This window comes from Furipterus horrens, unplaced genomic scaffold, assembly GCF_987537825.1.
Source record: "Furipterus horrens unplaced genomic scaffold, mFurHor1.1.pri manual_scaffold_4, whole genome shotgun sequence".
NCBI lineage: Eukaryota > Metazoa > Chordata > Mammalia > Chiroptera > Furipteridae > Furipterus > Furipterus horrens.
Window position 1 is genome coordinate 173,756,492 of NW_028327174.1, and position 18,325 is coordinate 173,774,816.

At 42.2% G+C, this 18,325-nt stretch overlaps 1 protein-coding gene and 1 pseudogene across 1 annotated transcript; both read right to left on the reverse strand.

Annotated features, from left to right (window-relative positions):
- Positions 1-8,360: 8,360 nt before the first annotated feature.
- Positions 8,361-9,317, reverse strand: LOC150013384 (olfactory receptor 13C7-like). Its single transcript, XM_090275913.1, has one exon. The coding sequence runs from the start codon at positions 9,315-9,317 to the stop codon at positions 8,361-8,363; it is 957 nt and encodes a 318-aa protein (XP_090132039.1).
- Positions 9,318-12,900: 3,583 nt separating this feature from the next.
- On the reverse strand, positions 12,901-13,855 carry LOC150013385 (olfactory receptor 13C7-like; annotated as a pseudogene).
- Positions 13,856-18,325: the final 4,470 nt, after the last annotated feature.

Sequence of the window (18,325 nt, forward strand, 5' to 3'; positions counted from 1 at the left end):
TTCTTGAAAGATTTTTACTGGTTATAGAATTCTGGAATAATGGTTTCTTCTCTTCTTTAAAATATATTTTTTAAGCACATTTTATTGATTATGCTGTTACAGTTGTCCCAATATCTTCTCTCTTTGCTCCCCTCTGCCCAGTACCCCCTTCCCTCCAGCAATCCCACCCCCCTTAGTTCATGTCCATGGGTCGTGCATATAAGTTCTTTGGCTTCACCCTTTCCTATATTATTAACTTTCCCCTGTCTATTTTGTACCAACCAATTATGCTTCTTAGTCCCTGCACCATTTCCTCATTTCTCCCCCTTCCCCCTCCCAGCTGATAACCTCCCAAATGATCCCCATACCTATGATTCTATTCCTATTCTGGTTTGCTTAGTTGAATTTGGTTTTTATTTTTTAGATTCAGTTGTTGATAGTTGTGAGTTTGTTGTCATTTTAGTGTTCATAGTTTTGATTTTCTTTTTCTTAAGTAAGTCCCTTTGACATTTCATATAATAATGGCCTGGTGATGATGAATTCCTTTAGCTTCATTTTGTCTGGGAAGCACTTCATCTGCCCTTCCATTCCAAATGATAGCTTTGCTGGATAGAGTAATCTTGGATATAAGTTGCTTTTCATCTCATTGAATATTGCTTGCCAGTCCCTTCCTGCCTGCAAAGTGTTCTCTGAGAAATCAGTTGATAGTTCTATAGGCACCCCCCTATAGGTAACTCTCCGCCTCTCTCTTGCTGCCCCCAGGACTCTTTCTTTATATTTCACCTTTGGCATCTCAGTCATGGTGTATCCTGGTGTGATCCTCTCTGGGTCCAGCTTGCCTGGAACCCTCTGTGCTTCCCTCGCCTGTATGTCCATCTCCTTCGCAAAATTTGGGAACTTTTCTTCATTTTTTAAAATTCTTGCTTCCTCATTCTGCACTGGTCGACTCTTTTCTTTTTTCCTTATATTCCAAATCATTGATTTGAACCCTGGTTTTCTTCCCTTCACTGTTGGTTTTGTGTGGATTTTCCTTTGTTTCACTTAGTATAGCCTTCAGGTCTTCTCTTATGCGTTTGCCGTATTCAAGCATATCTGTCAAGCCTGTGAGCATCTTTATCACCAGTGTTTTGAATTCTTCATCTCTTAGGTTGTCTACCTCCTCATATGTTAGTTTGGCTATCTCCTCATCGCTCAGTTCTCCCACTGGAACCTTGATTTGTTTCCCCTTTTGGGCCGTACTTCTCTGTCTCCTCATTCTGACAGGCTCCTGTGTTTGTTTGCCTCCACATCCCAGGTAGAGCTGTCGCTCCTGCTAAATTGTAAGGGACAGAGCCTTAGGGATTCATCAGTAAAGGGAGACCTGTTTCAACACATTGTGGGGCTGTATGTGGGGGAGGGGTCTGAGAGGGAACAATGCTGCCTGCCCAGTACTCTCCCCTTTTCCAGGCACCTCTCCCACTTCTGCACCAGACTGGCGCCCCTCTAGCTGCTGCTCTGGCCATCGTTCCCAGAATGGGTGGCTGTGCAGACATTCTAGGACCCTGGAGGCCCTTTGAACAAGCAGATTCTGCTGAGACCAGCAGTTTCTGCCTCCACCCCAACCCCCACTGTCTGCACAGTCAGAAGCAATGAGGCTTAAGTTTCCCTGGTGATGGGACCATGGGCTGTGAGGTCCGGTGAGGAGCTGGGAATGCTCCCCAGGTGTCCTTCCTTACTTCTTAAAACATGCGACTGCTCTTTCTGCCAGCCTGCCGCTGCCACCACTGCTGCTGCTGTAGCTGCTTCTGCCACCACACCGAGTCCTCTCCACCCCGGCTCTGCACCTCCTACCTGTCTGGATGAGTATTTCTTATTTATATCTTTGTTTGCTGGACTTCCATGCAGTTTGATTTTCTGGAACTTCTGGTTGTTTCTAGTTTTGAGGTAGTTGTATTCTTTCTTAGTTGTGGAGGGAGACTCAGTGTGTCTGTCTATGCCTCTCTCTTGGCCAGAATTCTTAAAAAATATTTAAAAAAATAGTTTTCAATATATTCTAGCATTTTTTTTCCTGATGAAAAGCCACCAGACATTCAAATCTGGTTTTAAGATTTTCTCTTTATTTTTCCTCTTCAGCAGTTTGACTACAATGTGTCTATGATATGTTTTATAATTTTCATTTTTTAATGTTATTATATAATCTTATATTTTAAAATTTATGTTTATGCATGAGGTTTTCTGTATTTCTTGAAGCTGTGTCTTCATGTTTGTCACCACTTCTGGGATATTTTTGTCTATTGCTTTTTAAAATATTTTTCTGCCCTATTCTTTCTCTTTTCTTCTATGACTCAAGTTACATATATGTTAGGCCATTTTTTATGATCCCAAAGTATGAAGACTCATTGTTTTTTCAATCTTTTATATCTGTTTTTCAGACTGAATACTATTTTATTGGTCTATGTTGCATTTTGTTAAGTTTTCCTTCTGTTATCTCCAATAATTTGAAAGCATAGCTGGTTAGTATTTTTAATTCAAATATTTCAGTTTTTAGTTCTAGAATTTTTATGTTTTTATTTTTTTAGTTTCCCTATTTCTCTGCTAAGATTTCCTATCTATTCATTAATTGTGACTATATTTTTCTTTACTTTCTAGAGCAAAGTTATAACACTTAAAATTTTTTCTCTTCACAGACAGTAGATTAGTGGTGGCCTAGTGCAGGGGAGTGAGGAGAGATGGGGAATAATTGCTAATGGGTATAGGGTGAGGAAATGTTCTAGTATTTTGGGGGATAATGAAATGTTCTAAAATTAGATTATGGTAATAGTTGCATAACTATGAATACCTAAAAGCTATTTAATTGTACATTTTAAATGGGGGGATTTTATGGTGTGTGAATTATATCTCAACTAAGTAATTTAAAAATATTTTATGTATTTATTTTTAGAGAGAGGGAAGGGAGGGAGAAAGAGAGGAAGAGAAACATCAATATGAGGGAGAAAAATCAGTTAGTTGACTCTCATAGGCACCCTGACCATGCCCTGACCTGGGACCGGACCTGAAACCCAGACATGTGCCCTGACTGGGAATCAAACCAGCAACCTTTTGATTTGCAGGATGATGTCCAACCAACTGAGCCACATCATTCAGGGCACAAGTAAGTGATTTTTAAAAGATTGATTAATGCCTGAAGTCTGCCCCCCACACAGGTAGTTAAGTAGTCATTGAGACACTTGGATAGAGTTTATGTGCAAAATTTGAGACTATTTCTATATGGCTCTCTCCTTTCTTAGATTCAATCCACCTCCCACTTTCACACACACTTTCATAAGCAGTGGTTGCCCCAAACCCTGTATTCTGACTTCTCAACCAGTAAAATTGTTGGTTTCTATATGACTTTTAGCTAAACCATGTGACAACAACTAAAGGCTATCTTTAGATGAAAATCCATAAAAATGGCAAACTCACCAAATGCTCTTCCCATCTTCTGTCTTGACTTCCCTGCAGTTTTCAGCTTCTCTTCACTTTCTCTGAACTATTCAGTGTCTTCATATAGTTGTTTTTATTATATTTTGTCCATTATTTTAAATTGTTATACTTGAGGGGATGGATTAATGCAAGCCACTTCACAATTCCTGGAAACAGAGCATATAGTCCCACATTCAATTTATGTCATTTTGCTTTATTTTGATTCACTTTTAGCTGTCTCAAAATTCTTGCTCAAACAAGGATATACAAATCAATCAGGCAAACGAATTAGTGAATGAACCTTAATACCCGACCACTTCTACCAGAAAATCCTAGGTACTTGCTACTCAAAGTCTGGTCTAAGACGAGTAGTGACATCACTTGAGACCTTGTTAAAACTGTAGAATCTGCAGTCCCTCTCCAGGTCTACTGAACCATAACTGCATTTTAACAAAATTCCCAGGTGATTTATAGCACATTAAGTTTGGGAAACTGTCCTCAGTAGTTAATTGACATTCTGGAGTAACAGAAGAAATGTTGTTAACACGTCAGACTCCCTGTTCGGCAATGTTTGTCATTTCTTGGAATCCACCACACCATCATCTTCTTCGGTCACTTGGGTAGTTTCATTTGCTTCTCAGTTACGAACATTAATCCCAGACTGGCCACATCTGCACAACAAGCCTTTTGTTGTACCATCAGTTGGCTGATTGGCTCCCTACATTTTTCTGAAACCTGATGCTCCTACCTAGCCCCATCAAAATGTATAATGCACAATGCCTTTGCTTCATGCAGGCACTTCCTTAGAGTGAAACACATTCATGCCATATGACCCACCAATTCTACATATAGTTGTGTACATAAATGTTACTGGCAGCATTATTTATAATAGTTAAAAACTGAGAACAATATAAATGTCCACCAATGGGCAAATAGATAAACAAAATGTGGTACATCCATATAATTGAATACTATTCCATAATAAAAAGGAGCAAACTACTGATACTTGTTACAGTTGAATGAGCCTCAAGAATATCATGCTAAGTGAAAGATATCAGCCACACAAAGCTATATTATATGGCTCCATTCATCTGAAATTTCTAGAAAAGGCAAATTGTTCTAGAAATAAGTATATTAATGGTTACCTGCAGCTGGAGTAATGGATTGACTGCAAATGGGCATGACAGAACTTTTAGAAATGATGTAAATATTCTAAAATTTGTTTGTAGTGATAATAGCACAACTGTATACATTTACCAAAAATCATTAACCTGTACCTTATGTAGGGGATAAAATATATTATTACTTTTCCTCCCACCTTCTAAGTTCTTCTGGCTGGGCTAATAATCAAATTAATAGAGGCAGATTAACAGGAGAAAATCAAGTTTTAATATATGCACTTAGGAAATTCACATAGGCATAATAATTCTATGAAAATTCTGAAGATCGTGAGGCAACATTGAGTATATAATACATTTTTGGACAAGGAAGGAAGGAAGTGGGAAATGCAGTATTTAAATTTCAGAAGTGAGAATGGATGGTGTATATAGTGCTGATAAAAATGTTTGTTTGGTTTTATTTTCCCATAAGATGGCTCTAGCAATGCTTAGTTGTCTTTAACTTTATTCAAAACATTTTTGTTAGATTATATTGTGACAGCTGTCATATAAGTGCGCATTTTAAAAAATCACAATTGATCAGTTTTTGTGTAACCAACTTAATATTGAAGATGGAAGAAAATGTGCAATATTTTTGGCATTTTAATGCTTAATTATTTCAAGAAAGGTAAAAATGCAAACAAAATGCAAAGGAAGATTTGTGTAATGTATGGAGAAGGTGCTGTGACTGATCGAATGTGTCAAAAGTGACTTGCAAAGTTTCGTGCTGGAGATTTCTCACTGGATAATGCTCCACAGTCGGGTAGATCAGCTGAAGTTGATAACTCTAAAATTGAGACATTAATTGAGAACAATCAACATTATATACTATGTGGGAGATAGCCAACATACTCAAAAATATCCAAATCAATACAGTTATTAGTGAAAATGAAAACATGGATCTTTATTTTACAGAAAAAACTAAATAAACTTTTTGGCCAACCCAATAGTTTTCAGAGTACAGGTCTTTTACCCCTTTGGTTAAACATATTCCTATGTATTTTATGCTTTTTGATGCAGTTGTAAATAGGAATATTTTCTTAATTTCTCCTTCTGGTCATTTGTTATTGTTGTATAGAAACACAACAGATTTCTGTATATTTACTTAACTATTCTTTCAAAACATTACAATACATTATTCTCTTGGGCTAGCTACTTCTGGATGGTGTCATATGTGGAAGGGTCAATACAGTATATGTCATAATCATGATCCCACAACAGTACTTAACTTTGCTAAATGAGTCCCTTGGACTGATGAGATGTAATGCAGGGTCTCATGCCATTGAATCAAACCCTCCATGAGTTTTAGACAGTGATGTTGGCTAAAGCCCTGCTGAAGGAAAAGGCAACCCAAACTCAAGAGGTGTTAATTGTAATCAAGATTAATAATCACTGCCCCTTTCAGAATGGAATTGGTCTAATGCAATTAACTAACCACCAAGTGACTGATTAGTCTCTTCTAATGAGGGTTGGTTTCTGTTGCTGACAGTTTAAACAATCAGCTACTGAAATAACCACAGCAGCCTTTGTGAGTGAGAACGCCTGCTGTTTAATCCATAGACAGCCTTCTGCAATCATGGCTACTCTGTTCATTGTACCAGTGGTAAAGGTTGGATGGCACCAATTTCTTGAATCATCTATTGGTTGTTGAGCCTAGTGGGGAAGATGGAGACTCAGACATGCCTGGCACACAGACAGCTAAGGAAGTGAGAGAAACCTGACTTGTCTTCAAGTAATGAAATATTCCTGTAAGAAGGAACAATGTTCTTGTCAAGGGACTGACTCTCCCACTAGATAAAGGAAACACAGATCCAGGGAAATTCATGGGTGTGGCTGAGATGTGAAATACTCCCCCTTCACTGAGGTTCTTCAAAAGCAGAGGACACACACTCACGGTCACCCGGTTTTATGTGAGAGGTCAGAGATTTGACCAAGACCTTCTATATCATACATACACCTGGACATAGAATCCACGGAAGGCACAGCCACTATAGCAGGAAGGGAGCAACTGATAATAAGAAGTACTCCATATTAAGTTCAGAAAAATTGTTTCAAAGCTGATTTCTGTAAGACTTCTGCATGACAGCCTGGCACTCTGTTTCCACATGGCATATGAAAAAGAGTATTTTATAGAAGTTAATAATCATATTAGATGTTATTTTTTGACCCCCTTCAAAGAAAGTAACTTAACATAGACAAGTGAAAAGTAGAATCTAGTATAAGGATATAGGGAGTCTGTTAGAAGCACAAGTGCAAGAATGCAGCCAGGCCTGGGGAAAACTGAATTAAAAACTGTGAACACGTGAGGTTGCCTCATCATCTCTCATCTTTGCTCTTTAGCTCTTCTTTCTTTTCTCTTTGTAGACTTGGTTTCTCCCTAGTACACACAGTCAAACACAATTACCCCATAGCACCCGAGTTTGCAGATTATGGATCCAGGACTCACTCCTTGAGTATTAATGGAATTCCCCCCAAAAGAATCTGACTGGTCTAGGTAGGGTCAGTGTCACAGAGCACAAACAGGTGTCTCTTATCTCTGTGGATAAGGAACAAGGATGACTGAGAGGAAAGTGCCCAGAGAAATGGGACTATTGGCTGATAAGCTAGAAAGCCAACCAAAAGGGTGCAACAATAATAAATTGGAACTGATTCAGTTACATGTGGTACTGAATTCTTCCTTCAAATGTCATAAGGCTTCCTTAGAGGAATTATTTAACATATTTAATTAACAATAAAAATATTCATTTCTTAATTGGGATATTTGCTATTCTGAGCTACCCACTATATCTCTTTTTAATTTAATCCCACAGTTCCATGGGATCATTTTAATTATTTCCATTTGACAAATTAGGAAGCCAAGGGTATGCAAGATTAAGTAAATTTTCTAAGTGCCTGGAGTTACAAAGGCAGAGCCACCTCCTCATCACTCTGGCTCCAAAGCCCATGTTCTTCACGAGAAGAGCAATTATAAGTAGATTTTTAGCCATTGGTGCCAGTGTCCAAATCCTGAAGAGACAGAAGAAACTGAGTTTGTCCATTGGGGTTTGGATAATTGTAAAAATTAATTTCAGTGAAACAAAGCAACTCAGTATAAACTTTGAATTGTAGTAATGATTTGTCTAAATGGAGACTGCTAGAAATTTTGTTCTTGGCTAACAATACCAGAGTTTAATTAGTGTTGACACAAATTCCTCCTCCACAGGTTTGGGTAGGAATAGATGTGCTCTGTGTACAGGAAGAGAAGAAGGAATCCCCCCAAATTGGCTCTAGGATATTAAACAGGAAATAATTAAACTGGAAACACTCTGATCTTCTACAGTCAAAGGGCATTAAATAGTATCATTTGGCATGTCTTGGTGTTGGTAATTTTCCAAAATGCAGATTGGATTTTAGTTTGGACACCAATTAGTTAGGGGCTGTTCCTCATTTCCATGTTCCCCATTACACAGAGCAGAAAACAGCATAACCAGGACTTACAAATTGCAACTAGCCTGCACATGAACAAAGAAAGAAGTAAAAATTTTTACAAAGTTTTAACTTTATTGCTTATTTTTTCAGACTAAGAATACATTTTAATAGTCACTTATTCTTGGTTATGGATGATTTAACACAATCCTCCCTTCATTCTACAGAGCTGATGTTGCATTGTCAATCATTCAGGAAAGCCCCATTGTTTGGGCAGTTTTGTAATGAAACTGAGCAAGTCTATGCTTATCATGTGGTCATTTCCTAAGGGATCTGCTGTGTGCACAGAATCACAGGATACACTGCTTCCTCCCATTATCACTGGTTGAAGTATTTCTGACTCACTAGGCTCTTCATAGCGACCTTCACATCCTTGTTTCTGAGGCTGTAGATGATGGGGTTGAGCATGGGAGTCAGCACTCCGTAAAAGAGGGAGATGAGTTTGTCTGAAACATCCTGTTTGTCTGCCCGCAGTGGATTCTTTGATTTGGGTTTTGCGTACATAAAAAGAATAGTCCCATAGAAGATGACCACCACAGTAAGATGTGCAGAACAGGTAGAGAAGGCCTTTCGCTGGCCCTCAGCAGAGGGAATTCTCAGGATGGTGGTGAGGATGAAGATGTAGGAGACAAAGATGAACAGAACTGGGACCCCCAGGAAAATCACATTGGCCACCCCCATACTGATTACATTAATGGAGATGTCAGCACAAGCCAACTTCAGGACAGCCAGGATCTCACAGGTGAAGTGGTTGATAATATTGTCCCCACAGAAGGGTAATTGTACTGCAAGAGAGATCTGCACCAAGGAGTTGACTACACCAGCCAGCCAGGAGCTGGCAGCCATGGGCACGTAGACAGCCTTACTCATGACCATAGGGTACCTAAGGGGGTTGCAGATGGCCACATAGCGATCAAATGCCATCATGCCCAGAAGCACACACTCTGTGGCTCCCATGGCAAAGGAGAGAAACATCTGCATGGCACAGGCTGAGAAGGAGATAGTTTTCCGGGGAGTGAGGAAGCCATCCAGGACCAGAGGAATGGAAGAGGTTGTGTAGCAGATGTCCAGGAAGGAGAGGTTCCCCAGGAAGAAGTACATAGGCGTGTGCAGGTGGGCATCAAGGATGGTCACCAGGATGAGGACCCCATTGCCCAGCAGGATCACCAGGTACATCAGCAGGATCAGCACAAAGAACGTTTTCTCCAACTTTGGCTGATCTGACAACCCCAGTAAGACAAATTCTGCCACAATGGATTGGTTGGCCACTTCCATTTTAACATCTCTCTCCTACCCTCAGGAAAACTGAGGACAGCAAACACATATTTATAGGATCAATATGTGAGGATTACAATGAGATATTTCCAGAACTTATAATTGTACCCTTTGACACACCAACTTGTAGTATCAGTGTCTGAGAGATAAAATTCACTGTCTACTAAAGTGATCTTGTACTTAGGATATATCACATCAAAAGCAGGAAAAGGATAGCCTGGAAATCTGATCAAACCATGATATATGAAAGAATTTTAGCTGGATCAATAGCATTAACACATTTGAAGGGAGGGATGCATAAGGATGAACGTACATGAGGACCACAAAACATAGACTCAGAGGGTCAGCACTCACTGCCCCCCTGGCTAGTCCTGCCTGTCCCAGATGGTACCTGTAGTGTCCTGGGAGGCGGTTATATTCCCTGATGCTGACCACTGATGTAACCTCACTCCCCTTGTTCTAATTCTGTGCTTGTATAATAATTTTTCTGATGGTAATTTGGCTTCACCTGGAGTCCTGTATGGAAGGAATGTGATGACCACAAGCTGGGAAGATTACCTGATGCCTGGTTTATAGTTTGTTTCTTAGGAGTTTGTTTGGTGATCCCTCTTCATGACACTGTCAATAGGAGTTTCTACCCGATAGACCAGGGAGACCCTAACAGAAGCACTTCCACATCCCCCTTCTCTTGCCATGGCCTTTGTCCACAGCATTGCAGTGTCCTCAGCCTGCTCCAGCTCCAGGGGTTGGGGACAGGAACAGATTCCAAGGACAAGTGTCCTATAAGCCTCCCACTGTGAGCATCTGTGACATTGTGACCAGACTCCATGCTTCTGGAGTTATTTTATAAGTCACAACTCCTAGCTCAGATCCTTCTCTATCTGAGTTGACCATGATTGCCACTGCAATGCCACAGTAATGCTTTTTCCACAGGAAAGCAGACAGTCCCACCCAACCTTGCAGAGAGGCCAACACAAAGGAGGTGCTGCCTATAGGGTGTCCTTCAGTCCCTGGAGAATGGTCTAGTGCTTTAGAAAAAAGCTCAAGCCCAGACTGCTCATGTTAATGATGAGGAAACTGAAACTCAGAGGGGTCACAGACAGTGCAGACAGGGCCAGGACTGGGGCCTGGCTCCCAACCTTCTCCCAAGGGCTCCTTCCCTTAACTCTCTAATTATATTCTGCCTCCTCTATTTGTACCAGAGCAGGTTTACTGAGAAGCAGAGGAGCAATTATGGGGTCTTGGTCCTCCTCGCTCTCCCTAGGACCCTCATGAAAGATACAGGTGTCCCACCTTTCTCCAAAATATCTGTCTTGTAGCAGGGCTTGGGTGGGTGAGCTGTCTCTGGGCTTCACACAGTACATCTACAACAATTACACAGTTGCTTGGTGGGGAAGATTGGATGGGGGAAACAGGGCACAGCCTGAAGCTATCCTCATGCAATTTTCAGAGATTAACTGTGGATACTGGAAATATTTAGGGAAAAGAGATCTGATTTTAGAGATATCAATAGCATTGACTGGAGAGTCTCAGACTTGGCAGAAGTGCTGTAAAATAATTAGCCTTGCTTCTTTCACCCCGTCCTGTACGAACACCTTCTATGAAACACAGTTTTCCCGTTTCTGCTTTGAACATCTTGAGTTGTGTGAGTGCATGGCTCTCATGCCTTTGTCAGACAGACTTGATTGTTGGAAAGTCTTCCCTTACTATAAGGAGAAATTTCCTTTTTCTAATGTCATCCCCACTCCTCACTTCTGCCTGTCCCCACATGGGTCTAGACTCCTAGGACATGCCTGCTCCCTTCCCCTAGAAAAACCCTTCAGAGACATGGCAGCTGTGACCAGGTCTCCCTCACAACCGCCTCTTCTCTTCCTCCCACCTACCTGAAGAAGCTTTAGCCACGGAGAGAACTTGGTCTCTGCCCAGTGTGGGGATGAGGCCATGGTGGGGGCAGGAGCTCGCCTGGAGAAGTCTCATGGCAGGGAGGAGGCTGGAAAGGCCTCTGGGCTTGGGAGGTGATTGCTTCAGCTGCCAACCTTGACCATCCCTGGTAAAGCCCAATCTACCATGCTGTGCTTGGGAGCATCCAGCAAATCCTGTTTAGTTGTCTTGGGGCCGGGCAGTCCCTTCAAATTTCACAGCAAGATAAAGAAAACTGAGGGTTGACCATAGCAGAAAGGGCTCTGGTGGCTCCTCTTCAGTGGCCTTCTCCATGCCCAGTATGATAACAAGAGAAAGGACAACCCGAGGAGCTGCTTCTCAGTGGCCCTGGCAGCCCAGCCTGCACGCTCAGGGCAGACACCCTCTGCTCTTTGCCCCTGCCCTCTCCCCAGAGATTCTGTCATGGAGCTGTGGAGCAATTTAGAGCTCTGGATGTTTGGGGACAGTTTTAATCTCAGAGGCAATTTAAAGTTTGGTGAGAGTCCTCACAGGAGTTTAGGGCCTGTGTCCCATAAGCTCAATTAGATAAGATGCAGAGAGTTCTATGCAAATCTTAATTCTCACTACAAAGAAGTGTTCCTTAGATAAGGAGGTTCCTGTCCTGTCTTTGCTGACCTTCCTGGAAGCAGAGGGATAACAAAGTCTGACTGTGCTTTGACCACAGTGGTATTTGTTACAGGGTCTCTGCACTTGTCTTTGCAAGGCTAAGTGTCAAAAACAAGAGGTAGAAGTTTTGCCTTGTTCTCAACAGACACACCGGACTTTACATGGTCCAAAGCAGCTGGCCCTCACTGCAGTCCCTCAACACTGTCCCTCCAGAGCTGATGGCCTGGCCTCTGCCCTTAAAAACAGAAAGCATGAGACATGTACCAAGGGCCATCACCAGAAAGAGAGCTGAAATGACAAGAGCAGGTGGCAGCTACAGTCTGTGGTTGCCAAGTGCCCCTAAGTTGTATGGGAGTTCAGAAGCAGGAAAGAGTCAGGGTGGGAGGTGCACCAATGTGAGAGTCCTGTCAGGAGAAGAAATTATAAGGCTTAAGAATAGGTCAGGGTTAAAGGAAAAGACTAAACTGAGGGTACGAGTTCAAAGCTAAGAGAGGAAAAGAAAAACAGAACAAAACAAGAGACATGAGGGAGGGTTTTAAGCTGGCATAGGAGACTGGGGTCTGAATTCCTCTGACCATCTCCTTATTCTGTGCCTGTGGGAAGAATGTGTGACTTTGGGTGAGGTAACTCTTGGGCCAAGGGCAAGCCAGCAGAGGGACGCAGCTGAATGTTGTCAGCCGCCAACACTCCCTACAGCTACAGTAACAAGAGCTTCAGCCTTAGGAGAGGTGGGAATGAAGTCTGGGCAGCACACCCACCACAGCATCCGCAACACACCGTTAATCAATTCTCCTCAAAGTTTAACATGAATCGCCTCGGGGATCTTGTTAAAATTCAGATTCCAATTCAGTAGATCTGGAATGGGCCCCAAGAGTTTGCAGGTCTAATAAGCTTCCAGATGATGCTGACACTACTGGTCCATGGACCACAATGTGAGTAGTGTGGCTCTGAACCCAATTTGTTTCTCACCTATCATTACTTTGCATGAGATACTCAAGTGAGTCAGAGTGTGTGGGTCACAGGACGTATTTCCCCATCACCGGGTGAAGTGTTTCTGAGTCACCAGGTTCCTCACAACAGTCTTAACATCCTTGTTCCTCAGACTAGAGATGATGGGATTGAACATGGGGTCAGAAGTCCACAGGAGAGAGAGATGAGTTTGTCTGAAAGGCCCTCTTTGTCTGTCCCCATTGCATCCTTTGACTTGGGCTTCCCATGCATGAATAGGATGGTCCATAGAAGATGATCACCACAGTAAGATGTGCAGGACATGTAAAGAAGGCCTTTCCCTGCCCCTCAGCAGAGCGGAGCCTCAGGATGGTGGTGAAGATGAAGATGTAGGAGACAAAGATGAACAGAATTGGGAGCCCCAGGAAGATCACACTGACCACCCCCATACTAATCACACTGATGGAGATGTCAGTACAGGCCAACTTCAGGACAGCCAGGATCTCACAGGTGAAGTGGTTGATGATGTTGTCCCTGCAGAAGGGCAGTTGCATTGCTAGGGATGTCTGCACCAGGATGGTGGAGCTTCCAGCTACCTAGGAGCTAGCAGCCATGGGCACGTCGGTAGACTTGCTCATGATTTCAGGATACTTCAGGGATTGCAGACGGCCACGTACTGATCCAATACCATCATACTTAGAAGCACACACTCTGTGGCTCCCATGGGAAAGGAGAGAAACATCTGCACAGTAGGGGCTGAGAAGGGGATGGTTTTCCTGGGAGGTCAGGAAGCCATCCAGGACCAGGAGGACTGAGGAGGTTGTGTAGCAGATGTCCAGGAAGGAGAGGTTTCCCAGGAAGAAGTACATGGGTATTTGCAGATGGGAGTCAAGGACAGTCACCAGGATGAGGAGCCCATTGCCCAGCAGGATCACCAGGTACATCAGCAGGATCAGCACAAAGAACATTTTCTCCAGTCTTGAATGGACAGAGAAGCCCAGTAAGACAAATTCTGTCACAGAAGATTGATTGGATACTTACATTTTAAACCCTCTTTCATCCCTAGGAATGCTGCAGGCAGAAAATGCATGTTTGTTTTTTGAATACATAGGGACCACAGTATGATGTCCCTAAAGTTGTAAATGAACTCACCCTATGGGATTCAACCATAAAACCAAGTCATATAAAGCTGGGCTGGATATCAGTCAAAAGCAGGAAGAGCAGACTCTAGAAACAATGAAACAATAAAATGAGGGACATTTCTGTCTAATCAATGATATTAATATACTTAAAGCAAAATTGTATGTCTGCATATGCTGTGTGTCTCCAGCACTTTTCAGGGAAGCAGAGGTCTCTAACTCTGTCTTGTCATGTAATTGGGGACCTCCAGCTATCACAGCTCAGTGACCCTGGCCATTGAAGTCACGTGGCCCATTCCTCTGCATCTAGTTCCTCCTTGCCCAGCAAGTTTCTATTATTATTTGACTTCCTGCATAGACAGCCTTATAAAGAGAGAATGTATTGGCTTGAAAACATGACAGTTCTTATCTCTTTAACAGTTTTATTTCTTTAGGTATCTAGTTAATAGTTCAGTGTTTTGTCAGTTTAGTTAGTAGGAATCAGTTCATCCGATCTTGATCCTCTTCTCTGAATGATCTTACCAAACTGAATTTCTAGAGCCTGTAACATGGGATGCCTATCAAAGTCTTCAGAAATCTGTTTTGTAGATTAGGCCTGTGTGTTGTCTCCTGTAACCACACCTGACCTGTCTGTACCTCTGCCACTCTGGGCCTTGGCCTAAGGAATAAAATCTTACCTGATGGTTAGAGCCCACTCCTCAGTTGAAATGAGCCACACACCATCTAGTGCCATTCAGATGCTTTGAGGATATCGTCCCATGTAAATCTGCTTAGCATTCCTGAATATCCAAAGCCACATTGTAGATCATCACAATTTTACTACCAAAGAGATTAGGAACACCAGATGTCAACAGGCTCTGCCATAGGATGCCCAAAACAGCACAGCTCTGGCTATCTAATACTACCAATGTGCTGGTTAAAAATACAGATTTTTGAGTCCTCCTTTGCAGATGGTCTTGGAGGTCAGTCTTTTTTGCTTTGTTTTGTTTTATAAATAAATGCTTCCCATATACTTCCTTTTTTAAAGTATATTTTATTGATTATGTTGTTACAGTAGTCTCAATTTTTGTTCCCTTTGCTCCCCTCTTCCCAGTACCCCTCTTCCCTCCAGTAATCCCACCCCGCTTAGTTCATGTCCATGGGTCGTGCAGATAAGTTCTTTGGCTTCACCCTTTCCTATATTATTCTTAACTTTCCGCTGTCTATTTTCTATCAACCAATTATGCTTCTTAATCCCTGCACTATTTCCCCATTTCTCCCGCTCTCCCTTCCCAGTTGATCACCCTCCAAATGATCCCCACACCTATGATTCTATTTCTATTCTGGTTTGCTTAGTTGGATTTTATTTTTATTTTTTAGATTCAGTCGTTGATAGCTATAAGTCTGTTGTCATTTTAATGTTCATAATTTTGATCTTCATTTTCTTAAGTAAGTCCCTTTGACATTTCATATAATAATGGCTTGGTGATGATGAACTCCTTTAGCTTTACCTTGTCTGGGAAGCACTTCATCTGCCCTTCCATTCTAAATGATAGCTTTGCTGAATAGAGTCATTTTGGTTATAGGTCCTTGCTTTTCATCACTTTGAATACTTCTTGCCTGCAAAGTTTCTTTTGAGAAAAAAGCTGAAAGTTTTATAGGCACCCCTTTGTAGGTAACTCTCTGCTTTTCTCTTGCTGCTTTTAAGATTCTCTCTTTATCTTGAAACTTTGGCATTTTATTTATGATGTGTCTTGGTATGGTCCTCTTTGGGTCCAACTTGTTTGGGACTCTGTGCTTCTTGGACTTGTATGTCTATTTTCTTCACCAAATTAGGAAAGTTTTCCTTCATTATTTTTTCACATAAGCTTTCAATTTCTTGCTCTTCCTCTTCTCCTTCTGGCACCCCTATGATTTGAATGTTGGTATGTTTAAAGTTGTCCCAGAGGTTCCTAAGCCTCTCACTTTTTTCAATTCTTGTTTCCTCATTCTGTACTGGTTGACTGTTTTTTTCTTCCTTATTTTCCAAATAATTGATTTGAATCTTGGTTTCCTTCCCTTCACCATTGGTTTTGTGTGGATTTTCCTTCATTTCATTTAGCATAACCTTCACTTCTTTTTTTATGCGTCTGCCATACTTAAGCATATCTGCAAGCTTGTGAGCATCTTTATCACCAGTGTTTTGAACTCTGTGTCTGTTAGGTTGTCTCTCTCCTCATCTGTTATGTTGGCTATCTCCTCATTGCTTAGTTCTCCCACTGGAACCTTGATCCATTCCATCTTTTGGGCCATACTTCTCTGTCTCCTCATCTTGACAGGCTCCTGTGTTTGTTTGCCTCTGTGTCTTAGGTAGAGTTATCACACCTGTTACATTGTCAGGAGCGGAGCCTTAGGTATTCTTCAGTAGAGGGAAACCCATTTCACCATGTTGTGGAGCTGTGGGGGGTGAGGAGTCTAAGGGAACAATGCCGCTTGCTCAGCACTTGCCCCTTTTCCAGGAACTTCTCCCACTTTTGTATGGAACTGGTGCCCCTCTAGTTGTTGCCCTGGCTGTTGTTCCCAGGGTGGGTGGGTCTGCAGACGTTCTAGGACTGTGGGGCCCTTTAAACAAGCAGACTCTGCTGAGAGACTGGCAGTTTCTTCCTCCGCCCCAACCCCCACTGGTTTGCACAGTCAAAAGCAATGAGGCTTTATTTTCCCCAGCACTGGGACCATGAGCTGTGCAATCTGGTCTGGTATTTGGAGTGCTCCCAGGTGTCCTTCCCCACTTTTTAAAACATGTGACTGCACTTTCTGCTGGCCCACTGCTGCCACCGCTGCTGCAGCCACCACACTGCGTCCTCTCCGCCCCTCCTATCTGTCTGGATGAGTATTTCTTCTTTATATCTTTGTTTGTTGGACTTCCACATAGCTCAGCTTTCTGGAACTTCTGGTTGTCTCTAGTTTTGAGGTAGTTGTAGTCCTTCTTAGTTGTGGAGGGAGATGCAGCATGTCTGTCTAAGCCTCCATCTTGGCCGGAAGTAGACCCATGCACTTCTGATGTATATCAGTCTTCCATATCACTGACCTCTCAGTTTAAAGGTGGAGAAACTGATGTTAGGATATAGGCTTGTGAATTGCATCTGGCTCTGAAGAAGAGATAATTTCTTTGAATTGGTAATGATACAATGTCTAAAGAGGTTATCTGAGGATATCAGAAATTAAGGGATGGGGCAATCATTTTTAGAGAAAGGCTTCTATTTTATGAGGGAACATAAAATTTGAGGCTTGACGGAATTTTCAGATATTAAACCAATTCAGTCCTCTCCTGTAATCCACATTTTAGAGGGATCCTCTCTTTAGCAAGTGATTTCTTGGACTCTGCTTAAACATTTCAAAGTGGGGGCACACAGCTTCCAATGCTGCTGTCAGGAGGCCTGGGCTGTTGAAGTTCTTCAGGGACCTGATATCTGCCTTTTCTAACTTCTCCCTTCTTCCACTGGTCCTAAGGTGGCCTCCTGGGCTCAAGTGAAACAGGCCTACTCACTTGTCACAGCAGCTTCTTCAGTCCTTGCTTGACCCTAATCTCTGATCCTTCAGCCTTGACTGTCCACATCCCTGCTGACCTCCTCTGGGTCACTGAACTCTGGAGGCTTCCTCTCCTGCCAACAGGAAACCTCCTTCATAACACAGTGGATGAGCCCCTAGTGACTCAGAGGTCAAGGAAACCCTGTAGATATTACACATTTGCATTTGGGGGAGGGGTCTCCAACAATTTCCCATGATAATATCGTTAGATTTGTATCTGGAGACAGGAGAGGAGTACAAGCATCTGCAGGGTTCTTGCCACGCTCCCTTAGCGATGAATGAGTCGATGAGTCTTCTGCTTAGACATCTACCCATCTCTACCTGGATGTTCCTCACACAGACTGTGCCCCTAACTGAATTAATCTTAATCCCTAAAATCAGCAATTTAGCCAATATTCTCTACTTTCATAGTGTCATCATCATCCACCCACCACCTGACCTACAAATATTGACTCTACTCTCTTTTCTGGTTTCTATATTCAGCCAAATGCTAATATTGTATTTTGTATCTACCAAATACTTCTTGAATCTCCCTGTTTTCACCACCCCTCAATCACTTCCCTTATAATGTCCTCATCTTCACTTGTGGAAAGTGTTTCCCTATCTGTTTAGTCCCTGTCCTCCTGCCCCCAATCTTCCCTTCACATTGTGCTCAGAAGGATCAATCTAAGATGCAAACTTGACCATATCAGACCTTTACCTGAAATTCCTAAATACTTTCTCATCCCCTACAGGAGAAACAGGATGCCCCAAAAGACCAACCACAAGTCCAGCCCTGCCTCCCTCCCCATCAGCAACACATTCATGCTTCAGCAACACTGCATTGCT